The 22,353-nt window shown below is 40.3% G+C and overlaps 1 protein-coding gene across 1 annotated transcript in view; it reads right to left on the minus strand.

Annotated features, from left to right (window-relative positions):
* Window positions 1-9,145: 9,145 nt before the first annotated feature.
* Window positions 9,146-22,353, minus strand: part of LOC136857063 (cytochrome P450 9e2-like) — a 52,702-nt gene continuing 39,494 nt past the window's right edge. The window contains exons 7-8 of the mRNA XM_067135433.2: window positions 17,488-17,751; window positions 9,146-11,736 (exon numbers count right to left, since the gene is read on the minus strand). Coding sequence (XP_066991534.2) covers window positions 11,558-11,736; window positions 17,488-17,751 — 443 coding nt within the window. The 3' untranslated portion in view covers window positions 9,146-11,557. The remainder of the gene's footprint in view (window positions 11,737-17,487; window positions 17,752-22,353) is intronic.

Here is a 22,353-nt window from a genome sequence, read left to right on the forward strand (position 1 = left end):
TTTTTTAATAACTTGCTTTACGTCGCACCGATACAGATAGGTCTTATGGCGACTATGGGATAGGAAAATGCTAGCAGGGGAAGGAAGTGGCCTTAATTAAAAGTACAGCCCCAGCATTTGCCAGGTGTGAAAAACGGGAAACCATCTTTAGGACTGCCAACAGTGGGGTTCGAACTCACTATCTCCCGAATGCAAGTTCAGATCTGCGCGTCCCTAACCGCACGGCTAAGTTGCTCGGTACGTTAAGAATTTTAATAAAATAATGTTATTTGCTTTACGTGCCACTAACTACTTTTTAAGGTCTTCGGAGACCCCGAGGTGCCGGAATTTTAGTCCCGCAGGAGTTCTTTAACGTGCCAGTAAATCTACCGACACGGGGCTGTCGTATTTGAGCACCTTCAAATACTACCGGACTGAGCCAGGATCGAACCTGCCAAGTTGGTGTTAGAAGGCCAGCGCCTTAACCGTCAGAGCCACTCAGCCCGGCACGTTAAGAATTATCTCCAGTACTTCCATACAAATGTTTGTAAATATCCATATATGTCACTTACTACGTCCATCTCTGTCATGTTTGGTGATCACATTTGAAATGTTTCATTTTTACACATGGTTTCTATTAACTCTTTCGTTGCGCTATTTTTAAACAGAACACTTACAGAAAAATGTATTTTTTTTCGTATTTTCCAAATGAACTGAAATTTTGTTTTTTAAGGTTAGTGACATTCAACGCCATTGCACCATTTTTAACTCAACTTTGGAAAACTAGCAGTGACATTTGACCTTGAAACACACATTACTATGATACATCTCATAATATGGAGCTGGACACGTTGCAGGCTGTCCTGGGCAATTCATACAAACAAACAAATATTGTCTTTTTCTCTTGCACATTCCCTTTCCTTTATTTGAACATTTTGCTGGTAATATGGAACAAACAGCACAATTAGGTTTGTGACTCTTGTCCTGCTGCTCCCCAACAAAGTGCCTCTCCGTCAGGAGTGCTTGGGGTATGTAATCGGGAGGTCTTCCTAGTTTCGCCGGCGGACTGCGCTGATACTCCCGTAGAAATCCCATTAAGACAGAATTGCTGAAGTCAGGAGCACTAATTGCTCTTTTCTGAAGCTTATAGTACAATATTCTTCCATTTATTAGTGCAGTTTCAATGAGAAAACACCACAAGACCTGATGCCACTTGAGTTTCTTGTGTACAAATCCATAGTTAGTTTTCAGTTAATGAAATTTACATCCCCGTTCATTTCATGATTGTAATTTGCAACTAACAATCCCATCCCAATATCAATAGCCAACATTGCCTGAATATCTTCTATTGTGCATTCAGTCTCTCCATTATACTTCGAACGCGGAGGAAAAACAAATGTTTTATCTAAACACTGCTCAGCATATCTATTTGCTTCCATTACTGTATGCTCAAACACTGAACGCGGCATAAATTGAAGAAATGCTTTCTATAGGTCATCAAAATTCGAAACTTTTCACTGTTATATATCAAAATTAGCCCCGTCACATAATTTCATTTTTGTAATTCTTATGTCATCACGAATATCCCGCCAGTCCGATACAATATGAAGATCTTCCTCGTTGGCACTTTCTTCTGAACAATCACTGTGCACATCATCACTTGTTTCATTGTCCAAATTTACTGAACAGTCTGAATCAGAATCGGCCACTGAAAGATTGAAGATTTCTTCACTGTCATTATGTTGTTCCGCGAGCTCATAGCTGCTGAGTGAAGTCTGATATCGGCCAGACAGCTGACAGGAATGTTGGCTGGCGGGCGGGTGAAAGATAACAAATAAACATAGGTCCAGTATTGGAGGCAAGGTTTTCAAACAATGCTTAGTACATAGATACATGACTATCGATGTTTGTATTATTAAATGCGCCTTTATTAAAGAAGCAAACGGAAACTATAGAACGAAAGTACTAAGTCGACAAAAGTCCACTAACGCAGCGAAAGTGTTTAGAATATTTTTTGAGATATTCGCGTGACATTTTGTATGGTAATAATAATAATAACAACAATAATAGTAATAATAATAATAATAATAATAATAATACTCCTATGGCCTCAGCTACCGTATGCAGACATTTCTATTTGACGCCATCTGGCTCTCTGTTCATCAATTTCGACGTTCCGTTTTACTCTAGGCCCATTAGATGGCAGACCAAGTAAATCGAAACTCTCTTGGGCGTCTATGGCTGAGATTTAATGAATTTTGTCGGGTAAACACCAAATGTGTCACTAGAGATCTTTTACATGCCGACATCGTACGATATGGAGAGTCGAATGAACTTTTTCCGCCAATCAGAAATCCGACTACCTCTGCCGGGTTTGAACCCGCTATCTTGGGATTCGCAGACCGACACTCTACCACTTATCCACAGAGGCAGCTCTGTATGGTATTGTACTGTATTATTTACAGTATATCAACACGGCCTTCTTTCAAATAAAAGAAATGAACAGTTGTAAGACCTGAGAGTTTATGTGCATCAGAAACACAGAGCTTGAGAGATAAAACCTAAGAACGAGAAATGAGGAAACTAGAACGAAGAGTAGGGAGACAGATCTCAGGACCTATTAAAAATGGAGGAACATGAAAACAAAGAAGTTCATATCAAGGTGGGCAAAGTAACAGACGTCTGCAGGAAAATTAGGCTGAATTTCCTCGGTCACGTGTTCCGTATGTCTGACAGCAAGCTGGTGAAACAGATCCTATCACAAGTTTGGAATCTCAAAGGCAAAGATAGATGGCACCAAGCAGTGGCTAATGATTTGAGGCTGAGCGGGATAACGGTGCAAGATGTCCTAGATAGACACATCTTTAAACAAAATAAATCCAGGATTGGAGGTTACCTGATGATAAGGTCAAGCCAGCGAAACGAATTCCCTGTCAGAGGACAGAAGAGATGCTCATATTGAGATAATTAAGGACATGTGGACAGGGATACGTAAACATGATTGGAAAAGTAAATAAGCGTGGTCCAATGAGACCGTAACGATGTTAAAAAACGAAATGAATATATTTATTGTTCATTTGCAAATGTTGTGGTGTGTGTACTTCAGTGTTAGAGGCGAGGTCACCATTTCTATCAACTTAAATTGCTTGCACACGTGTAGTAGTCGCTGACTTAGCCGTTGCTTTGAGTTCATGCTGCTTCCCAATTTTTCTGATATATTTCAGGAAGACATTCTTAGCACCTTAAGTTCATACTTCGGTGCTTTTTTTAAAATCCTGTAACCTCGTACTGGAGGCATTCACATTGCTATTTGGGATGCACATTTCTTTTCCGTATTTCAAAATTTAAATGTCTCCATTTTTTTTATCTTTACGCATTGAGTTTGTTTCCCGTTTTGATCAGTTAGAACGTTCCAAACGTTTTAAAATGTACCCACTCTTGAACGCCTTCTACGACATTACATCAAGCTGCACTCTTTGTACGCCGGGGTGGACATGTGAGCTTAGACCCAAATATGGCTGTCATCTTACTCTTATAGTGACGCCGTCAATTCCTAGAACACCGCTTATTTCAACCTTCCTCTTTCGAATAGCACATGGCCCGTTCGGACAATCCTTACACTCTCCGAGCTGTAAATAAATGGTTGGTATACACATTTTTTTTTTCATCGCCATTAGCGATAGGTATCCACAAACCCTACTGAGCCGGGCTGAGTGGCTCAGACGATTGAGGCGCTGGCCTTCTGACCGCAACTTTGCAGGATCGACCCTGGCTCAGTCCGGTGGTATTTGCAGGTGGTCAGATACGTCAGCCTCGTGACGGTAGATTTACTGGCACGTAAAAGAACTGCGGGACTAAATTAAACCATACCGACTTACTCGACATTTCACGTCAAAAATGTTCTCTGAAGGATGTTATTTATTCTGAAGTATGTTGTTAATTCATGTCTCCCTCTTAGTCCCTTTTATTGATACGGGGTCGGGAATGAAGTGAGATGAAATTATGTCATGCTTTATACGCTCAACCTTAATTGAAGAATGAAGATGAAATTAGTAATGAGGTGGAAGAATAGGCTGTGTCATATATATTGCAACTGTCCCTGAATTTGCATTGACGTAAGAATGAGAAGGTATAGAAAACCATTCTCAGGGTAGTCGTCGACACTGCGATTTTAAACCACTCGTATCCCGAATTCAGAGCTCAACTCCAAAGCCGTAGCTTGTTAAAAAGCGAGGCCACTCCGCTCGATTGAAGAATGTTGTTAATATAAGTTTTATACGTCATTTGAGCAAAAGAATAATGATTAGTACCACAATGTGAGCGACCCCACGAGTATACGTGACCTGTGATTGGTTGCACCAAGTGAGGAACACCACGGAATACCGGCGCCCGTGATTAGTACACCTAGGCCTATAGCTTATTCCATGTTTAAAAAAACAGTATTGATTTTATGACAATAGGATTGCCATACCGAACGGCTCTGTTCAACACCATCTGGGAAAAATGGCAGCACATACATTTGTGAAATTCAGTACTTAAGTTCAAGACCAAAATCGAAAGAAAGTAAGCTACAGATCATTTTTACGAACTAAAGGGGAAGGGTGTTTACAGGGGCTATTTTTTGTACAGAATCAGAGATAAACTACTGTACATAAAAGACCTCAGCATTGTAGTGTAAGCAAATTGGGGAGAAAACAGACAAATAATTTTTATGGGCTCGACAAGTCAGGGGTACATTTAATTGCATTTCATAAATTTCTCCAGGCTATAAAGGCTAGAAAGCCGATGCAACAAATAAATATTGTGAATGACTCTACAAAAGATCACAGTATTAATGTTAAAGAAAGAAATCACACGTAGGCTTATCGCATAACTCTCACTCAACACAAGACAATTACGCACCGATTTAAAGCCTAAAAGCACACACGCAACAAATAAATACTGTAGATGACTTCACTACAGAAGTGAACTGCCGGCGGTTCCGAGTGAGGGACTACACGAGGCTTGTGCCAGAGCAACACAGAACAAGGGAAATGAAGGAAGGCAACCAAGCGATGGATGTTACCGCTATTGAGCTTCCACGCTACGAATATAGCCTATTTATGAAAAAGAAACAAAAAAATGACATTTATAGTAAGATACAAAAGTTGAAAACTAGAAAAGTAGCTGTAATTGAAAAGATTTCTGGGGATATACTAAAGGCAATGGGTTGGGATATAGTACCATATCTGAAGTACTTATTTGATTATTGTTTGGTTGAAGGAGCTATACCAAATGAATGGAGAGTTGCTATAGTAACCCTGTGTATAAAAGAAAGGGTGATAGACATAAAGCTGAAAATTACAGGCCAGTCAGTTTGACATGCATTTTATGTAAGCTTTGGGAAAGCATTCTTTCTGATTATATTAGACATGTTTGCGAAATTAATAACTGGTTTGACAGAAGGCAGTTTGGGTTTAGGAAATGTTATTCCACTGAAGCTCAGCTTGTACGATTTCAGCAAGATATAGCAGATATCCTGGATTCAGGAGGCCAAATGGACTGTATTGCGATTGACCTGTCTAAAGCATTTGATAGGGTGGATCATGGGAGACTACTGGCAAAAATGAGTGCAATTGGACTAGACAAAAGAGTGACTGAATGGGTGGCTATATTTCTAGAAAATAGAACTCAGAGAATTAGAGTAGGCAAAGCTTTATCTGACCCTGTAATAATTAAGAGGGGAATTCCTCAAGGCAGTATTATTGGACCTTTATGTTTTCTTATATATATCAATGATATGTGTAAAGAAGTGGAATCAGAGATAAGGCTGTTTGCAGATGATGTTATTTGTACAGAGTAATAAATAAGTAACAACATTGTAAGCGGCTGCAGGGTGACTTCGATAGTGTTGTGAGATGGACGGTGGGCAATGGTATGATGATAAACGGGGTTAAAAGTCAGGTTGTGAGTTTCATAAATAGGAAAAGTTCTCTCAGTTTTAATTACTGTGTTGATGGGGTGAAAGTTCCTTTTGGGGATCATTGTAAGTACCTACTGTAGGTGTTAATATAAGAAAAAACCTTCATTGGGGTAATCACATAAATATGATTTAGTAAAGGGTACAGATCTCTGCACATGGTTATGAGGGTATTTAGGGGTTGTAGTAAGGATGTAAAGGAGAGGGCATATAAGTCTCTGGTAAGACCCCAACTAGAGTATGGTTCCAGTGTACGGGACACTCACCAGGATTACTTGATTCAAGAACTGGAAAAAATCCAAAGAAAAGCTGCTCGATTTGTTCTGGGTGATTTCTGACAAAAGAGTAGCGTTACAAAAATGTTGCAAAGTTTGGGCTGGGAAGGCTTGGGAGAAAGGACACGAGTGGCTCGATTAAGTGGTATGTTCCGAGCTGACAGTGGAGAGATGGCGTGGGAGGACATCAGTAGACGAATAAGTTTGGGTGGTGTCTTTAAAAGTAGGAAAGATCACAATATGAAGATCAAGTTGGAATTCAAGAGGACAAATTGGGGCAAATATTCGTTTATAGGAAGGGGAGTTAGGGATTGGAATAACTTGCCAAGGGAGATGTTCAATAAATTTCCAATTTCTTTGCGATCATTTAAGAAAAGGCTAAGGAAACAACAGATAGGGAATCCGCCACCTGGGCGACTGTCCTAAATGCAGATCAGTAGTGATTGATTGATTGATTGATTGATTGATTGATTGATTGATTGATTGATTTTAATAACTCACGGGCAAAATGAATCATTCTTTTTATTTATCTTTCACAATAGCCTATATTACAAAGTACAATATAATATCCCTTAATCACGACAAATTATGGATGTCACAGAGGGGGTGTGTTCACTCCTTGTAGATCGATAAGAGCAATACTGTGGAATGAGCTGTAGGTGAGGAGCACCATGGGTCTGCGTTGCTTGTGGGTGGTACCCTTATGTGCAAAACGCCATGGGCACTTTGCTACCTGCGAGTGGTGACATACCATGGGTTTCCATTACCTGTGATTAGTACCATATGAGCCTATGTTACCTGTGAATAGTACCACTGTAGGAGAGACTCTTAAATTCGAATGGTTTTGGATTCTACACGATGGCAGTATGTAAGAAAGTACCAAATACAACCGCATTCGCACTAACTGCCAGGTTTGTCTTTCCCGTTGGTTACTTCACCAAGACTTTAGAGCAGGGCCTCTCAGAGTGCATGCACTGCGCACGGTGCAAAAGACGACTTCGCTTGATTGACCAGACTGCAGACCCCCACTCCTCGATTTGGAGCAACAGCGCTGTCTCTCTCTTTCCTCACGCCTGTCTCGCTCGCTCCGCCTGTCTACCTCTTCCACACTTGCTCCGTAGCGCTCCAAATCGGAGCCGAGTTGAGCCGAGCTTAGCCAAGTAGCCCAGAGACGAAGGGTTGGTCCGAGCCGAGCCGAGTGGGACCGATGCACTGTGTACAGGAACTCTGCGCCGGAGTTTGCACGCCTTACCCCGTACCTAAGATAACTCTAGCACCACAAGTGTTGTGAACATTCAATTCTATCACAAGTGTTGTTCTGAGACCTCAGTTTTAGTGGTGCTGACCTACCACGTGGAAGCGCCAGTACTAGCGTTTTATATGACCACTTTCAAATATTTTCTATGGGTTGATGATTTACTACACCCACACCTACTCTCTCTATTCTCTCTATAATCCTCTCCACCTTACATTCGTTCTCAATTTAACTAGTAGTATTCCGACCACAATTCTGGAAGGCGATCAAAACCAGGTACGTACGTATCTATGCTCTACGTTCCCATCGTATAACGCGATACACGAACTCTTTTGTTGTTTCTACATCACGACTGGAATAAGCTATCTATTTCTATCAGAGCAGTCACTACTGTTAGATTCAGAAAACAGTGCCAGCGATAGATCCTCAATAACAGCTGATCTTCCTTGTAAATTGTTAGCCGTAGTGATTCTAAAAAGTTATTTGTTTATTTGTAGCTACTAGGTAGTAAGGATTCAATGTATACGTCAATTTTTTGTAGATTTTTACTGCTTTGCGGTTATCACCATCCTCCTCCTCCTCCTCCTCCTCCTCCTCCTACTCCTCCTCCTCATCATCATCATCATTAATATCATTACCTGTACTGGTATCCCATTAAGTTAATAGTTGTAAGTTATTTTTATTTACCAAGCGAGTTGGCCGTGTGGTTAGGGCCGTGCAGCTGTAAGCTTGCATTCGGGACAAATTAGTCGGTTGGACAAATTACAGAGTAAATTATCCTTATAAAAAGGTGATTCATTTTACAGGTGGTCTTTTTCTAGAGCCGGTCTGGCGGTGTAGGAGTAGGGTGCCTGCCTCTTACCCGGGTTCTATTCCCGCCCAGGTCAGGGATTTTTACCAGGATCTGAGGGCTAGTTCGAGATCCACTAAGCCTACGTGATTACGATTGAGGAGATATCTGACGGTGAGATGGCGGCCCCGGTCTAGGAAGCCAAGACTAACAGCTGAGAGGATTCGTCTTGCTGACCAAACGACACCTCATAATCTGTAGTCCTTCTGGCCGGTTTGGTTTTGTCATATTCTAGACGTGGTTAATTTCACAGGGTTAGTTGTGCTTCATATTGACCACTCTGGGCAACAATGAAACAAAATATGTTTAGATTATTTAACATTATAAAAGTTGGCTTTGTGTTCTGGTGTAGCAAACGTGCTTCTTACTGGGAGGCTATTGATTCGATTCTCGGCCAAGTCACCTGGATGTGAAGGTTCGTTCGAGGTCCACTCAGTCTATATGAAAACACTTGAGGAGCTAACTTATCTGACTGTGAGATAGCAGCCCAGGTCTGGAAAGACAAAAATAACGGCCTAGAGGTTTCATTGCGCTGACCACGTGTCATCCCGTAATCTGAAAACCTTCAGGCTGAGCAGCGCTTGTTTTGTAGGCCAAGGCCCATTAAGGCTGTATTGCCATGGGGTTTAGTCATTGTTCTTTCCTTAACTGTTTAATAGTATGTTAATCGATCAATCAAACAATCATCACTCACCTGAATTAAGAGTTGTCGCTCAGGTTGCTATTCCTGATCTCATTGTGCATATAATTCAAATGATAGTTTCTTTGTTTAACATCAATGATTTAGGAAAAAGGACATTACATACTAGGAAAAGAAAAGCACACAATTATAAAAAGGTGTATCACACATTTTTATTCTTCTAATCCAAAAACATTCAACGTAAACCATTTTTTCAACTGCAATGCAAACAATAAACCACCAGCTCTCATTTAATTTCTAACACATATGAACATTATTGCATCTATGTACTCTACACGTACATTTGCTATATTGCAGTCTATGTTAATGTGGGCTGGGCATTATGTTCATTACACTCGATGTGCACCTGGATTTTATGCGTTGAAACGTGCACCAATGTGTAACGTGTTGCATTGGTTGTGAAAAGATGAAGTCTTAAATATTAAACTGACTGACCTGATACTATATCTCACATATTTCTATAAGAACTTTTCTTTTTCTAACAGTTTAGTAGTATATGGCATTCAATATAAACAGAATGAGGAAAACAGGCATTTTATTGAAGGGAGAGGAAAGCACGCAATTTACAAAAAAATTAGTAATATGATATGTGGCCGGCCAAAGTCGTGCCAGCCACCGAGTTTACACGCAGGGCTAAAGTAAACATTATTAGTATAGAAGTTAATAGAATTTTTATAAGTTGAAAGGTATACGTTTAAGGTAGAATTTCATATCTATGTACGGCTTTGAAATTTAAATTATAAACTCTTTTGTATCCAGTAAGTTTACCGAGAGGAACACAGTCAGTGAACAATAGGTCTCGTGAACTGTTTAATTTCGAACACAATAGCAGCTCTGAGAAAACTAATATTAACAGTTTACCGTACATGTTCATAATCTCACATCTTGAGGATCAGTGTCACGTCATTTGGAGTTAAACTAGATATCCAACACATACAATTACAGTGAGGTAATAATGCTACAGGTACCACATTATTTAACAGGATTCCTAAAAATAAATCAGCATATCTCTCTGCTGGTGTTACTAATTGTATGTCCCACGAGGCAAGAGAACATAATTCTACTAATTTTGTACACTTGAGGAAATTTGACAGAATGTCAGGAAACAGTGAAGAAATGTTAGGAGAAATAAGAATTCAATGCGCGCTCTGGATGTAATAAACGAACTAGCGTGGAAGGGTAAAGGGGTGTAGGAGGGGTGACCGAATTTTATTCTGTATCTAGCAATTTTTCATGACACATTTAGGTGCTCACCGGCGTACTTGACACTATTTTAGCGCCGTTCATCATACACAGTAGTTCTACCTTTTTTGTGTTTTATTGAACAATGAATCTTTGTTAGAAACTATCATTTCAGGTGAAATATTGTTTATAAAAGTGAAAACTAATCTTGCCCAGATATATGTCTTCTCTTTAAGAAAGTGTTAGTATTTCATATTAACAAAAAAAAATATATCTAAGAATTGCAATGGTTGCTGCTAACTGTACCTATGTAAATGTTAAAGAAATGCAATGAAAATGGACGTGTACTGGATTATTAAACAATTTCCTTACCTGGTCCTCCCACCCGTTCTTCTATATTTTGTGTTGTTCGTCTCATTATTATGAAACATTCAAGACAAATTCTCTTTATATTCCAAGTAGTTCTTCCTAAATCGACCTCTATATTTCTTTCATGATACTTTGGCTTTAGGAAGATGATATGTGTTCTGTGTCCTGTGAATTTAAACGTTTTATTTCGGCAAAACTTAAAAGTTATTTGAATAAGTATAATGCAATAAATATTGGGAAATTTTAAAGATTCCAATGAAGATAAATTAAATGTATTTCCTTATTGTTTTTGCGGAATAATCATTAGGCTGAACTCTTGCGGCTTCTCTAGTATTATGGCAGCAATACTAAGGGGAATCTCTCTCTCTGAAACAAATCCCTCTTCACTTATGTCCATTTCGTTCCTTCCATTCTCCACTATGTCTACAGTTCTCCTGGCTTCACGACACGCACTTTATAGTTTTTCCATGTCAAGGTTTCACTCACATAGGAGACTGTAGTCCTATGAAACAGTTATGAAAACTATTCCTATATATATACTGATACACTTACCAGCTAAAGTTATAATAAAAGTACTAAATTTCTTTTCCTTTTGCCTTCGTTTCAAAACAGTAACTCTCTTTTTCACTTCCGCCATGCTCCAGTTGTCAGCTAATACGCCCAAGATAGCAAAACTGTTTTACATCAATTTTGACACCATCAGTCTTTATTTTGATATTTTTTATTGCTGTCATTAGTGTACTTGCTTTGTTTCCCTCCCTTGTTGTCATCAGCAACCTAAAGTAAACGATCAAAAGTAATATCCTTTTCTGATAAACAATGACTTGGATTTACTTCATGAATAAGGAAATTTCTTGAGTCGAAATGCAAAGATCAGTCAAAACTTTCATTGACAGCAACAATTTTTGTCGATCTATTTCTTGTGAACCCTTAGCGGAGAGTAGAGTTCAGCTGAATTAATATATTAAAAATAAAGTTTCCTACGATTTTACGTTGCTGCTTGTTTTCTGGGGGTGGCTCCCATCCAGAATCCTCCTTCGATACCCATTATAAAACTATCGCGAGTCAGCCGTAGAGGCAACGGTGTCTTCTCCACCACTGTCAGGTTGAAGTGCGACAAGATGTGAACCAATGCCACTTTGGCTTCCAGCAGTGCGAAACGTTGACCTAGAACAGATAGAGAGTTAAAAATTAAAGTATTTTCCGAGAACCACCTGACATTTTTCTTTCTATAGAAGGACATTTTTTTGTCAAAACAGTCAATTTTTACAATCAATGCTGCAGATGGAATGTGGTCTGGTATAATGGTAGCTGTTGTTTTAAGGGATGAACAAAAATTATTAGCAGCCTCCTTTAATGTTTTTATTGTTGCTTCTTGGTGAACAGTACCGAACACCATATTTTCTGTTTTTGTTTGCTGTTCAACGTTCGGCTAACGGGTAGGTTTTCAGTCACTCACGTTGGGACCTAGTTTGCTTGTCCTTGTCAAACTAGTTTTCATTGTCCCATTGTCAATTACATAGTAACACAAGTAATTTGAGCTTTTGTAAAATTGAAAGGTGTGATTTCGAGTCACAACAGATGACTACGCAGTACCCAGTTACGTAAAGACCGGGCGAGTTGGCCGTGCGCGTAGAGGCGCGCGGCTGTGAGCTTGCATCCGGGAGATAGTAGGTTCGAATCCCACTATCGGCAGCCCTGAAGATGGTTTTCCGTGGTTTCCCATTTTCACACCAGGCAAATGCTGGGGCTGTACCTTAATTAAGGCCACGGCCGCTTCCTTCCAACTCCTAGGCCTTTCCTATCCCATCGTCGCCATAAGACCTATCTGTGTCGGTGCGACGTAAAGCCCCTAGCAAAAAAAAAAAAAAAAATAAAAAATAAAAAGTTACGTAAAGATAACATGGGATATTCCAGACTATAGTTTGACTATTTTTTACTAGCCGAGGCCAAGGCTTGGAAGTGGAAGCCTCGCCCATACAAGCTAGAGAGGCATATGGGTGATACGATGGTTCAGGTAAAGTGAGATGAAAGCTCTCAGCGGGGTGCCGGAACCAGCACAACACTTCGCCCTACGTAGCCTAGAAGAACCGTGGGTTGGGAACAGGGCGATCCAAACCTAAGGTGAACCTCATGGTTGTGAACACAGGCATGAAAATGTCAAATGTTTAACAAACCAGGCTAGGTTCGGGCCAGGGGTGGACTGTTGGATGGGTGCCTGAGGGGCGTGGTTCTTGCTACGGAGAGTCTGAGTTGCAGGAGAACTGGCGTCTGGCTGGCACCTTATCAACACAAATGGGGAGAACGTTGTTCAGGACCCTAGAAGGGGAAAAATCCTGATTCAAATGAAATACGGAAACCATAAGAACCATGTTCAACAATATCATGGGACGCTACGGTAGCTCCAGAAGAGCAGATCCGATAGCAATCCAAAGATTAGCAAATGGAAACAGAAGTCCCAGTTGGACAGGCTGTCTCCAATACCAGAGAGGAAAGAGCCACAGAATCTCCAGAGGAGCAGGCTGCTGGATCAAGAAAAACAGGAAAGTCCTTAGAGAAAAACCTGAAAATTTCTGGACCAAAAATCAACAGCATGCACATAGACAGACCACCTTGCAAAACTGCATTGTATAAGGAGTGGAAAAGAGCGAAGAAAGGAGTAAAGTTAGCTGCTGAGACATGGACGGAGAAGAAGCAAAAAAAATACAGGGATCGGTAAGAGACTATTCCTCTGATAACGCCCTAAAAGCCAAGACGGAAGAATAGCAGGCCATCCACTTAGGCTGTCAAACAAGAGACAGAAAGAATAACCTGTCAGCTTCTGTTCGGAAAGACAACTTCGTCGAAGTTAGCTATCATACCTGAGACATATCCACATGGAAGAAAAATGGAGGAGGATGTCGCAGAACTATCATCTGTTCTGATTGCGCAAATGAAGCCGTCTCAGACGGGTGTCTTCCAGGCTTCCTCGAGTCTTCAAGGGTGGAAATTCGTGCAATGTTGCTGATCTGTACAAATCCAGAAAATAAAAGTTGGCTGGAACACACAGTGGCAAATTGTAACCCTTGAAAGTAGAAAACTTGGAGGTTGACGAAGGGAAGAATGTGTTGAACACAGCGAAAATCATCACAAAGTTCAGCCTCCATTTGACAAGATGAAAATAGAGGATTTACTTGTCAGAATGCATCAACACGACTCCAAACTTCTGGCGAAATAGTGGAGGATGTTGAAAGTGACAACACCTGAAAACTCGGGTAGAATAGTTGTTTTGGCACTTAAGGAAAGTGATTTTGAAGATCTCAAAAAGAGAGGCCATAAGACCAAGCTCGGACTTTGGAAAATGAGGTTTCAGGTCATTAAGAGAAAGCTAAAAGCAGCGGTTCACCAAGACTTAAATTCATTTACTAATTTAGTTTGCAACTTTCATAGTATACGATTGTTTTTAAACTAGTGTTAAATATTTATTGTTTTCTTGAGATTTTATCTGATCCATCCATCAGGGTGCAGTGGAACAAAGGTTCTGTTTAACTTTTTAATCTGAACTTTAATTTCATCATCTAAACCACTATTTCTGTTCACCAATTTCTCTAAGTTCGTGAACGAGTCCACTTCTTCTAATTTGTTTCCAATGAAGTTTAACTCTTCTACAATATTCACATGTATTTTCACATCCTTAGTTTTCTCAACATTAACATTAATTAACCCAATTACGTCTGCCCCTTCCTGTAACAATTTCAAGTTTCTATCGGTGTATATTCGAGACGAAAGGCCAAACGTCAACAAACCCTAGATCTTCAAGTCTTTTCCACATGTCAAATGGGATTCCACTCTTCTTTCTGCTAGTGGGGTTTCTCATTATTCTTACGATAATTGACAGTATTTAGATATACAAACAGCCTTCTCCTATACCGGTGTTCATTTCAAAATGTTCGCTGAGTTTTCACTCATAGAGTAGTTGACATCTAAATCCATATTAATAAGATTCAATTTCTTTAGGGAAGACCATACAAAAAACAAAAACAGGAAACTCATTAAGAGCATTCTCAAAAGCTACCTGGTATAATGAATGAAAACCTACAACGTGTTTTCCAGTCTTTGAGCGGGTCAGGGATGTAATTAATGAACCATATATGGGGTTGCCACTCCCAAGGTGATTTATGAATGACTGATAAATGATATGAAATGATATGGAGAGTTTCTGAAATAAAAGATGACAGGGAAACTCGGAGTATCCCGAGAAAAACCTGTCCCGCCTCCGCTTTATCCAGCACAAATCTCACATGGAGTGACCGGGATTTGAACCACGGTATCCAGCGGTGAGAGGCCGACGCGCTGCCGTCTGAGCTACGGAGGTTCTTACCTTGTATATTATCGAACTATTTTCTGACGTGTTTTAAATGCGTGCTGAACATTTGATTCCATTTCATAACGTCCTTCTAAATTTAACTGTGAACCCTAACATCCAAGTTTAAACGTGCTGTAAGGTAGTTCCCCTCTCTGGGTCACCATAGAATTCTTGTTCAGGTTATTGCTGGAATCTAGAGCGCCCTATTTGAAGCTATGCAATGCACATCATCGCTGAATCTTGATTCCATTTTTCTAACTCTGCCTTTTAGGGAATGCTGTTACATCAATATAAGAATATATTGTAGTGCTGTATATTTATTGTGAAGAAGCAAAACTGGATTACTAGACCACATCTATCATAGTTTAGGAGAGGAAAGCTCTTTGGAGAGAATGTGAGGGGTATGAAGGCGTTGAGGAGAGGCTGAGGGAGCTGAACAGGAAGATCAAAACTGCGTGCACAAAGGACAAGCATATACAAATCGAAGACTTCTGCCAGGAATTGTAACAGTTTACAGATCATCAAGAATCTGGTGAACTCTTTAGTAAATTGAATTTCTAATCACAGAATTCAGAGTTAAACAGCAAATCACCTGTGACCATAATTGGAACAAGAAAACTGATCCCGAAAGCATCATCGAAATGTGGAAGTGATTCTGTGAAACCCTGTTCAAGTGATACCCAGCAAGGAACAAAGGAAAGCACAATAGCTACTGGAATACAAGGAACCTTCAATCCTGAGATCAGAAACTGAGAAGGCAATTAGACACCTGGGGAAAAATATATCCCCTGGTGTGGATGGAATCACTGCTGAAATTATAAAAGCCATGGGTAAAGAAATGTTAGCTGTATTGCTAAATCTTTGTAAGAAGATATCGGAACCAGGGAAATATCTAGAGGAGTGGTGTGAGTTGATATTCATCTCCATTTACAAGGAAGATGCTCCACAGATTGCAACAATTGTAGTAGGGTGGGACTGATCCCTCACGCTAGGAAGGTTCTTCTACATATCATTAACGAGAGAGTGAAAGCCTTTCTTATAATACAAATAGCTGAAGAGCAGAGTGAGTTCACGCCAGGCAAGGTAACAGATGTTGAATGCTAGTTAAATGGTGGAGAAGAAGCGAGAGTACAACATTCCAACAATCTTGTGCTTTGTTGACTACAGGAAGGCGTTTGACTCCGTTCTGGGAGCATTTGTGGGACATACTTCAGAACATGGGAGTTACAGATCATCCGACACGTCTGATTAACGCACTTCACATTAACAACAGACCCAGAGTATTGATCAACGGAACGTTCTACAGCACTTTCAAGACCAGGAGTAAGGCAAGAATGTATTTTGTAACCTATACTGTACAGCATCACTATTTATATTAAAGAATCTATTTAAAATAGTTTATGTTGGGTTCACCTTGTCAACACACACATACATTGTTTTTATTCCTTGATTTGACTTCACTGATGAAGAGAATGCACATTATCCCAAAACCATGTACGAAAAAGTAAATAATTTTCAATCATTAAAAGTGTATTTACAAGGTGGACCCAACATAAGCTATTTTAAATAGTTTCTTAAATAGGTTTAAGCAAGTCCATAGAGGATCACACCATAAACACATATTATGGTTAAGCTTATCAACAACATCCACTATGAATACATAATGAGTAAGTGTCCGGACCATCCTGGATGGATGGGTAGGCGACTTCAGAGTGGGGGAGCAAAACGGTCAGCACCTTGATGTACGCAGATGGCACTCTCGCCATAACAAGTGGCGGGGAGCTGGAGGTACTCGTGGATCGAATAATAATAACGAACAGGGAATATGGCCTTCAGATCAACAAGAGCAAGACGAAAATTATGATCGTGGACGGGGCAAGGAACAACCTGCTACACATGAATATATTAGTTGGATTTGGGGTGGTGGAGGAGATTCATCTACCTGGGAACTCTCGTCTCGTACAACGCAGGCTCCTCGGATAATATAAAAGACGCATTTCCCTGAATCGCGTGGCGACTGCCAAACTCAGCAAGATGTGGAGGGAGAGAGCCATTCCCAAGAATACGAAACTGAAGCTGGTAAATGTACTGATATTTCTGATCGCCACGTTCGCCACTGAGACAAGGGCAGTTAAAATATCTGGCAGGAAGTGGATAGAAGCGCAGGAAATTTGGGTCTACCCGCGAGTCCAGCGAATGTTTGTGACGGAACACCGAACCAACGCTTCGGTTCTTGAGGAGATCGGAGTCAGTGAGAGGCTCATGGAGAAGATCAACTGAGCATTCTTGAGATACTTTGGCCATGTTTCAAGGAGGAAAGAAGCCATAGAAAAGATGGTGTTAAAAGGGAATGTACCAGGGTGGAGAAATCAGGGGCGCGAAGCTGCAAGATGGGTCGGTCGGATAAGGGCTCTGGTTGGCAAGTCTTTATTCGAGGCTTTGGAACTGGCCAACATCGCTAAACATGGCAATAACTCTCCAACTGCAAGTGACATGTCATCTGGTCCCATCAAGTGCAAATGCAGTATGTAAAAAAGTGAAAGAGAGGTTTTTCTCTAAAAATAAGTACTTACCAATACATAGTCGAGGTCCCATTCCAAACGGGAGATACGTGTATGGCTGAATATTGTTTTTGTTCTCGTCGCTGAACCGTTCGGGATCGAACCTCTCCGGGTCTGCATAGTACTTCGGGTTATGATGAATGGCATAAGCTGGTATCCATGTTACTTCTCCCTTTTTGATGGTGTATCCTGGCTGCTTTTCAGTGGCTGGTATAGTGAAGTTCTTAACACATAGACGATCCAGGAACGGCACCGGAGGAAAAAGCCTCAGTGATTCTGAAAAGTTTCAATGAGTAAGTGTGAGTTGCAATTAGGATGGCTTGGAAGGTATGATGTTGATCATAATGATACCAAGCGATGGTGGTTTGAATCCCGTCATCAGCAGCTCTGAAGATGATTTCCCGTGTTTCCCACGTGCATACGTTAATTCAGGTCACGGCTGTTTGCGTCCTAGTCCACGTCCTTTCATATTCCAATGAAGTCGAAAACCATTCTGAGTTCTTGCGACGTTTAACCCCTAGCAATTTTAATGGTAGTAGTAATGATGATGAAAATAAGTGTAATAATAATAATAATAATAATAATAATAATAATAATAATAATAATAATAATAATAATAATAATAATAATAATTGTACTGGGGGTACATAATCTCCGTCAAATTAAACTGCGCGGCTTCTATAAGGGCATCTAATTGAACTTGAACTATTGCAAGATACTTGAATTTTCAACTATTAGATGTCTCTACCAACGGCCTAAGTGCCCCCTCTGGCGGGATTAAGGACAATTCTTGAGGGAAACTTAATTTTCAGACGTGGCTAATCTTAGTTTTGAAGATTGTTTTGTTCTTGTGACAATCTTGTTAACACTTCTGCCCCCAACCAATCTCTTGTATCTATCAACCAATTAGATATTTTGTGAATATTTTCTCTAGCCAATTAAAATTGGTGGTGTGTACGGGCATCCAGCCTATCTGTAAAGAGTTCTGGAAACTTCTTCTCGAGACACTGTAAAATCTGGGCGCTTTATGGCCGTATTATCATTGTCATCGCTCCAATTTATTGTGTGCGGCGTATATAAGTGGGCAAGGGCCGCAGGTTGGTGTTCGGAAGGCCCAGCAACTCAAGCTAATGACAGAATTTTCTAAACACGTGATAGCTTCGGCAGATAGCTTGAGGGGAAGGTTTCAAACGTATTTTATTCATGGAAAGTTCTAATTTCATGGTTAAAATATATATTTTCGGGAAGCCTGAAGGCTCTGTTCAAATCCCTGCTGGGAAACTTGTAATGTAAGGGAACAAAGAGTGATTAAGTTCTGTCGATTTACATTCAACTTGGTATGGGGTGGCTAATGTTTCTAATCCTCTAGAACTCTTTACACTCTCTTGAAATTTAATGTTTTTCATTTAGTCACCCCGGCGTAGAATAGGCTTAGCCTCTCTGTCCTCGGGTCAGAAGCCCACTTAGGGTTTTATAAACTTCTAGAAGGAGCTCAAGGGTATCGCCTCCTACTCTTTTGTTCATGGCCAATCATGTTCAACTTTTTTCTTTTTACATTAAGGCCATTTAGTATGGGCACTTATTGCCTGTCAAAGAAAGTGAAAAACTGTTGAGCAGTAGATAAACCCAGAACAGGGCTAAGTGACTTTAAATATCTTATTTGAAGATTGTCAGGTATAACCTTGTAAGCTACAAGAAATGTATGTATCTGAGAGGCTGGACTGTGTAAATGTTTGAGCTAAGACTCCTAGGCTATGTAGATAATGGGAGCGAATATGCTCTTATAAAATAATGTACTGGTTCAAGAGTTAAAATGCTCATCCGTCCTTATATTATCATGTCGATAATTATCTCTAGTTTTTTACCTGTACTTTAGGTCATTGTTGTTGGAGCAGACGAGCTCATTATTTATTTTTGTTCATTCGGATCTTCTATTTATCAAATTTTAAAGTCAGAAAAAATGAAAGAAATAAAGTTTGAAAACTTAGTGCATGAATTTTTGCTTTGGTCAATTCCTTGTTCGCCCATTTCCCCCAGCACCTCCTTACACCACTGAAATCCACGATATTTCCGAAGCAAGTGGTAGCAAAGCGTGGTTGAATAGGCCTGGACAAAGCCCTTTTTGACGGCTTTCCTTAAAATATGAAACTGAAAACTAGAAATGTTTCGGTTTTCCGATTTTACAAAATTTTGTGATATTTTGTTCATTATGTCTGGTCCTAGAGAGGTTCTTGCTCCTTGGTACCTTCGCAAGGAAGAACGTATTTACGAACTAGCTATTAGAAAGCTTCAGTCTAGTGGCACGGTTACGACAGATGCATCGAGACTCAAAGATTCTTTGGATTTACTTATTATTATACGTGTGTATGGAGAGAAGGAAGTTAGTGACGCTTTATCCACGACCACCACTAACATTGTTTCTGTTTTTATTTTCTTTGAAGGAGGTGAGCCCTCTGGTAACCAGCTTAAATGTGTTCAGGCTTGACTCTTTCATTTTTATAATCGCGTAAGGGATCTATTGTCTCTTAAAATCAGTGATGAACATTCTAGAATGGCTAACTCTCTTGCTGAACACATCTCTGAGCTACCTAATAAAGTTAATCAATTGTTGTCTGGGTCTGCGAGTGGGAAGAGTGACTTATGCTGTTCCATTGAATGTCAGTACGGAAGAAGAACCGAACAAGTCGTGAGATAGTGGGGAATCAGTCGAGCAACAATAAGCTTCTGCCCCATCGGGACGTATCGTTAATTCTGTTGGCAATCCACAACACCTTCCACCATTTTTCATTAGTAATGCCGCTTTCTATCCCTCTCAACTTCCGGCGCCCTCTCCGGTTATATCACCGGGCTGTAGCAGCTTATTACAGCCATTAGCCATGTTGCATAATTTGATTTCGAAATTTTCCGCACATTCCACAAATGACGTCATCACCTTCCTCATATCTCTCGTAGAATTCCAGGACCATGCTTTGGTGTTCGCTCTGTCGGACTCCCAAACCTTGCAAATAATCTATCCTTACACTGTTGGCGTCCTCTCAAATAGGATCGTTAAGGCCATATCGGAAAGGAGTTCAAATGAAACATTTCGAAAGGAGTTCAACTGAAACATTTCATGCTCATTTGTTGGCAACTTTTATTCCCGCGAGAGCTCTATAATCTCTGGTTCAGATATATTACTTCCGAGTCCAAAGGCTGGATGAAAATCTAGCGGACTTAATAAAAGACATTACGTTTTACACCAGAGTTTTTGCCTTGCGTTATTCCGAACTTAAAATTGTACAAACCATCATTGAAGCGATTTCATCGTCTTATAGATCATATTTATATTTTGCTTCCCGTCCGAAAACGTTTACGTAACTTGGGGCTATTTCTGTGTCCGAGGAAGGAGTAAGATATGCAGATATCCTCCGAGTCGCTCGAGAACCACCACCTTCTTTTAATATTTCTCACCGAACTTCCTCTCCCCGCAAATGTTATGTACGTGGGTCGTGGTACCATCTGAGAAATAAGTTTCCTCTAATAAAAACCAACGGATCTAAAAATGGAGCGTCGTCTTCTCAAGGATGTTTCTAATGTGGAACATGTACGTACCTGGCTAAGAACTGTAAAGTGCAGAGTAGTAATCCTTCGTGTTCTACCTCTAGTTCCAACAGCAACTCAATTTGACTAAAGTGCCCGGCCGAGTCCTCTCCCCTAGCTGTGTATCCAGCCTCATCCCATATTAAACCAGCGGGTACTGTGTCACATAATCAGAAAGGAAGACTGTCTAAGACCATCTTTGAAGGTCCTAAAGAGTGCCTTAATGTTGCCTCCGATACTCCAGGTTTTGATCCAATTCTTAAAAATTGAGATAAATAACGAACCGGTTACGGCCCTTTTAGATTCCGGAAATATTGCGTCCATAATTCCGGTAGAATTGTATTCCATGCTGAAGTACTGTTTTAAATTTCCTGAATAATCTTCTTCTTTTTTAAAATGCGTTTCGGCTAATTCTTCTCCCATAGAAATTTTAGGATTTATCCATGCCAAAATTCGTATTACAAAATTTACGTAGAAATGTAAGTTGTTGCTAAAAATATGTCATCTCTGTAATATTACGAGCAGATTTCATGTCACATTCCGGGATCGTACTCGATCTTCAAATTAAATCCTTCACATTCAAATTTAGGAGTAATTTCCACATACCTCTTTTGAAATGTAATTCTGTGCCACCTTCTAATTATTTCGCCGCCCCAGAGTGAGATGTCGTTAGACCTTAAGCACTTCCTGACGACCAGGCTAGTTGAATTCGCAAATTATGTCAGTCATTCTCCGACGTGTTTTCGGAAAATCTAGGTGTGACTGACGTAATTGAATACAAGATTGAGGTTACGGATTCGATCCCCGTAAGATTTCCTCCTTACAGGTTACCTCTGCCTGAAAAGAAGATCCTCAAGGAAATCATAGACCAAGTGTTGAGGGATGGTACGATTCGACATTCCAAGTCGGCGTATTCTTCAACCATTTTTCTGGCGCCGAAACCTCAAGGCGGCTTCAGGCCAGTTATTGATTACAGGGCGTTAAATCGTAAGATTGTTCTATGATCAGTACCCCTTCCCAACTTGCATTCATGTTTCTCTTGGTTTCGTGAGGATAAGTTCTTCACCATCTTAAATCTTAACCAAGGCTATGATCAGATACCTATGGTGGAAGAATCGAAACATCTGATTACTTTCGCTACCGACTGGCATCTGTTTTAACGTAACTGCGTGCCTTTCGTGCTCTCCACGGGCGCGGCTGTTTCCTACTAGACTGCTTGTTGGGGTCTTCTACGAAATTTTATTTGAATATTTGTACCATTATCTAGATGATGTCATTTTCGCAGAGAACTCTGAAGAA

This window comes from Anabrus simplex, chromosome 1 (assembly GCF_040414725.1).
Source record: "Anabrus simplex isolate iqAnaSimp1 chromosome 1, ASM4041472v1, whole genome shotgun sequence".
In the NCBI taxonomy this organism is placed as follows: domain Eukaryota; kingdom Metazoa; phylum Arthropoda; class Insecta; order Orthoptera; family Tettigoniidae; genus Anabrus; species Anabrus simplex.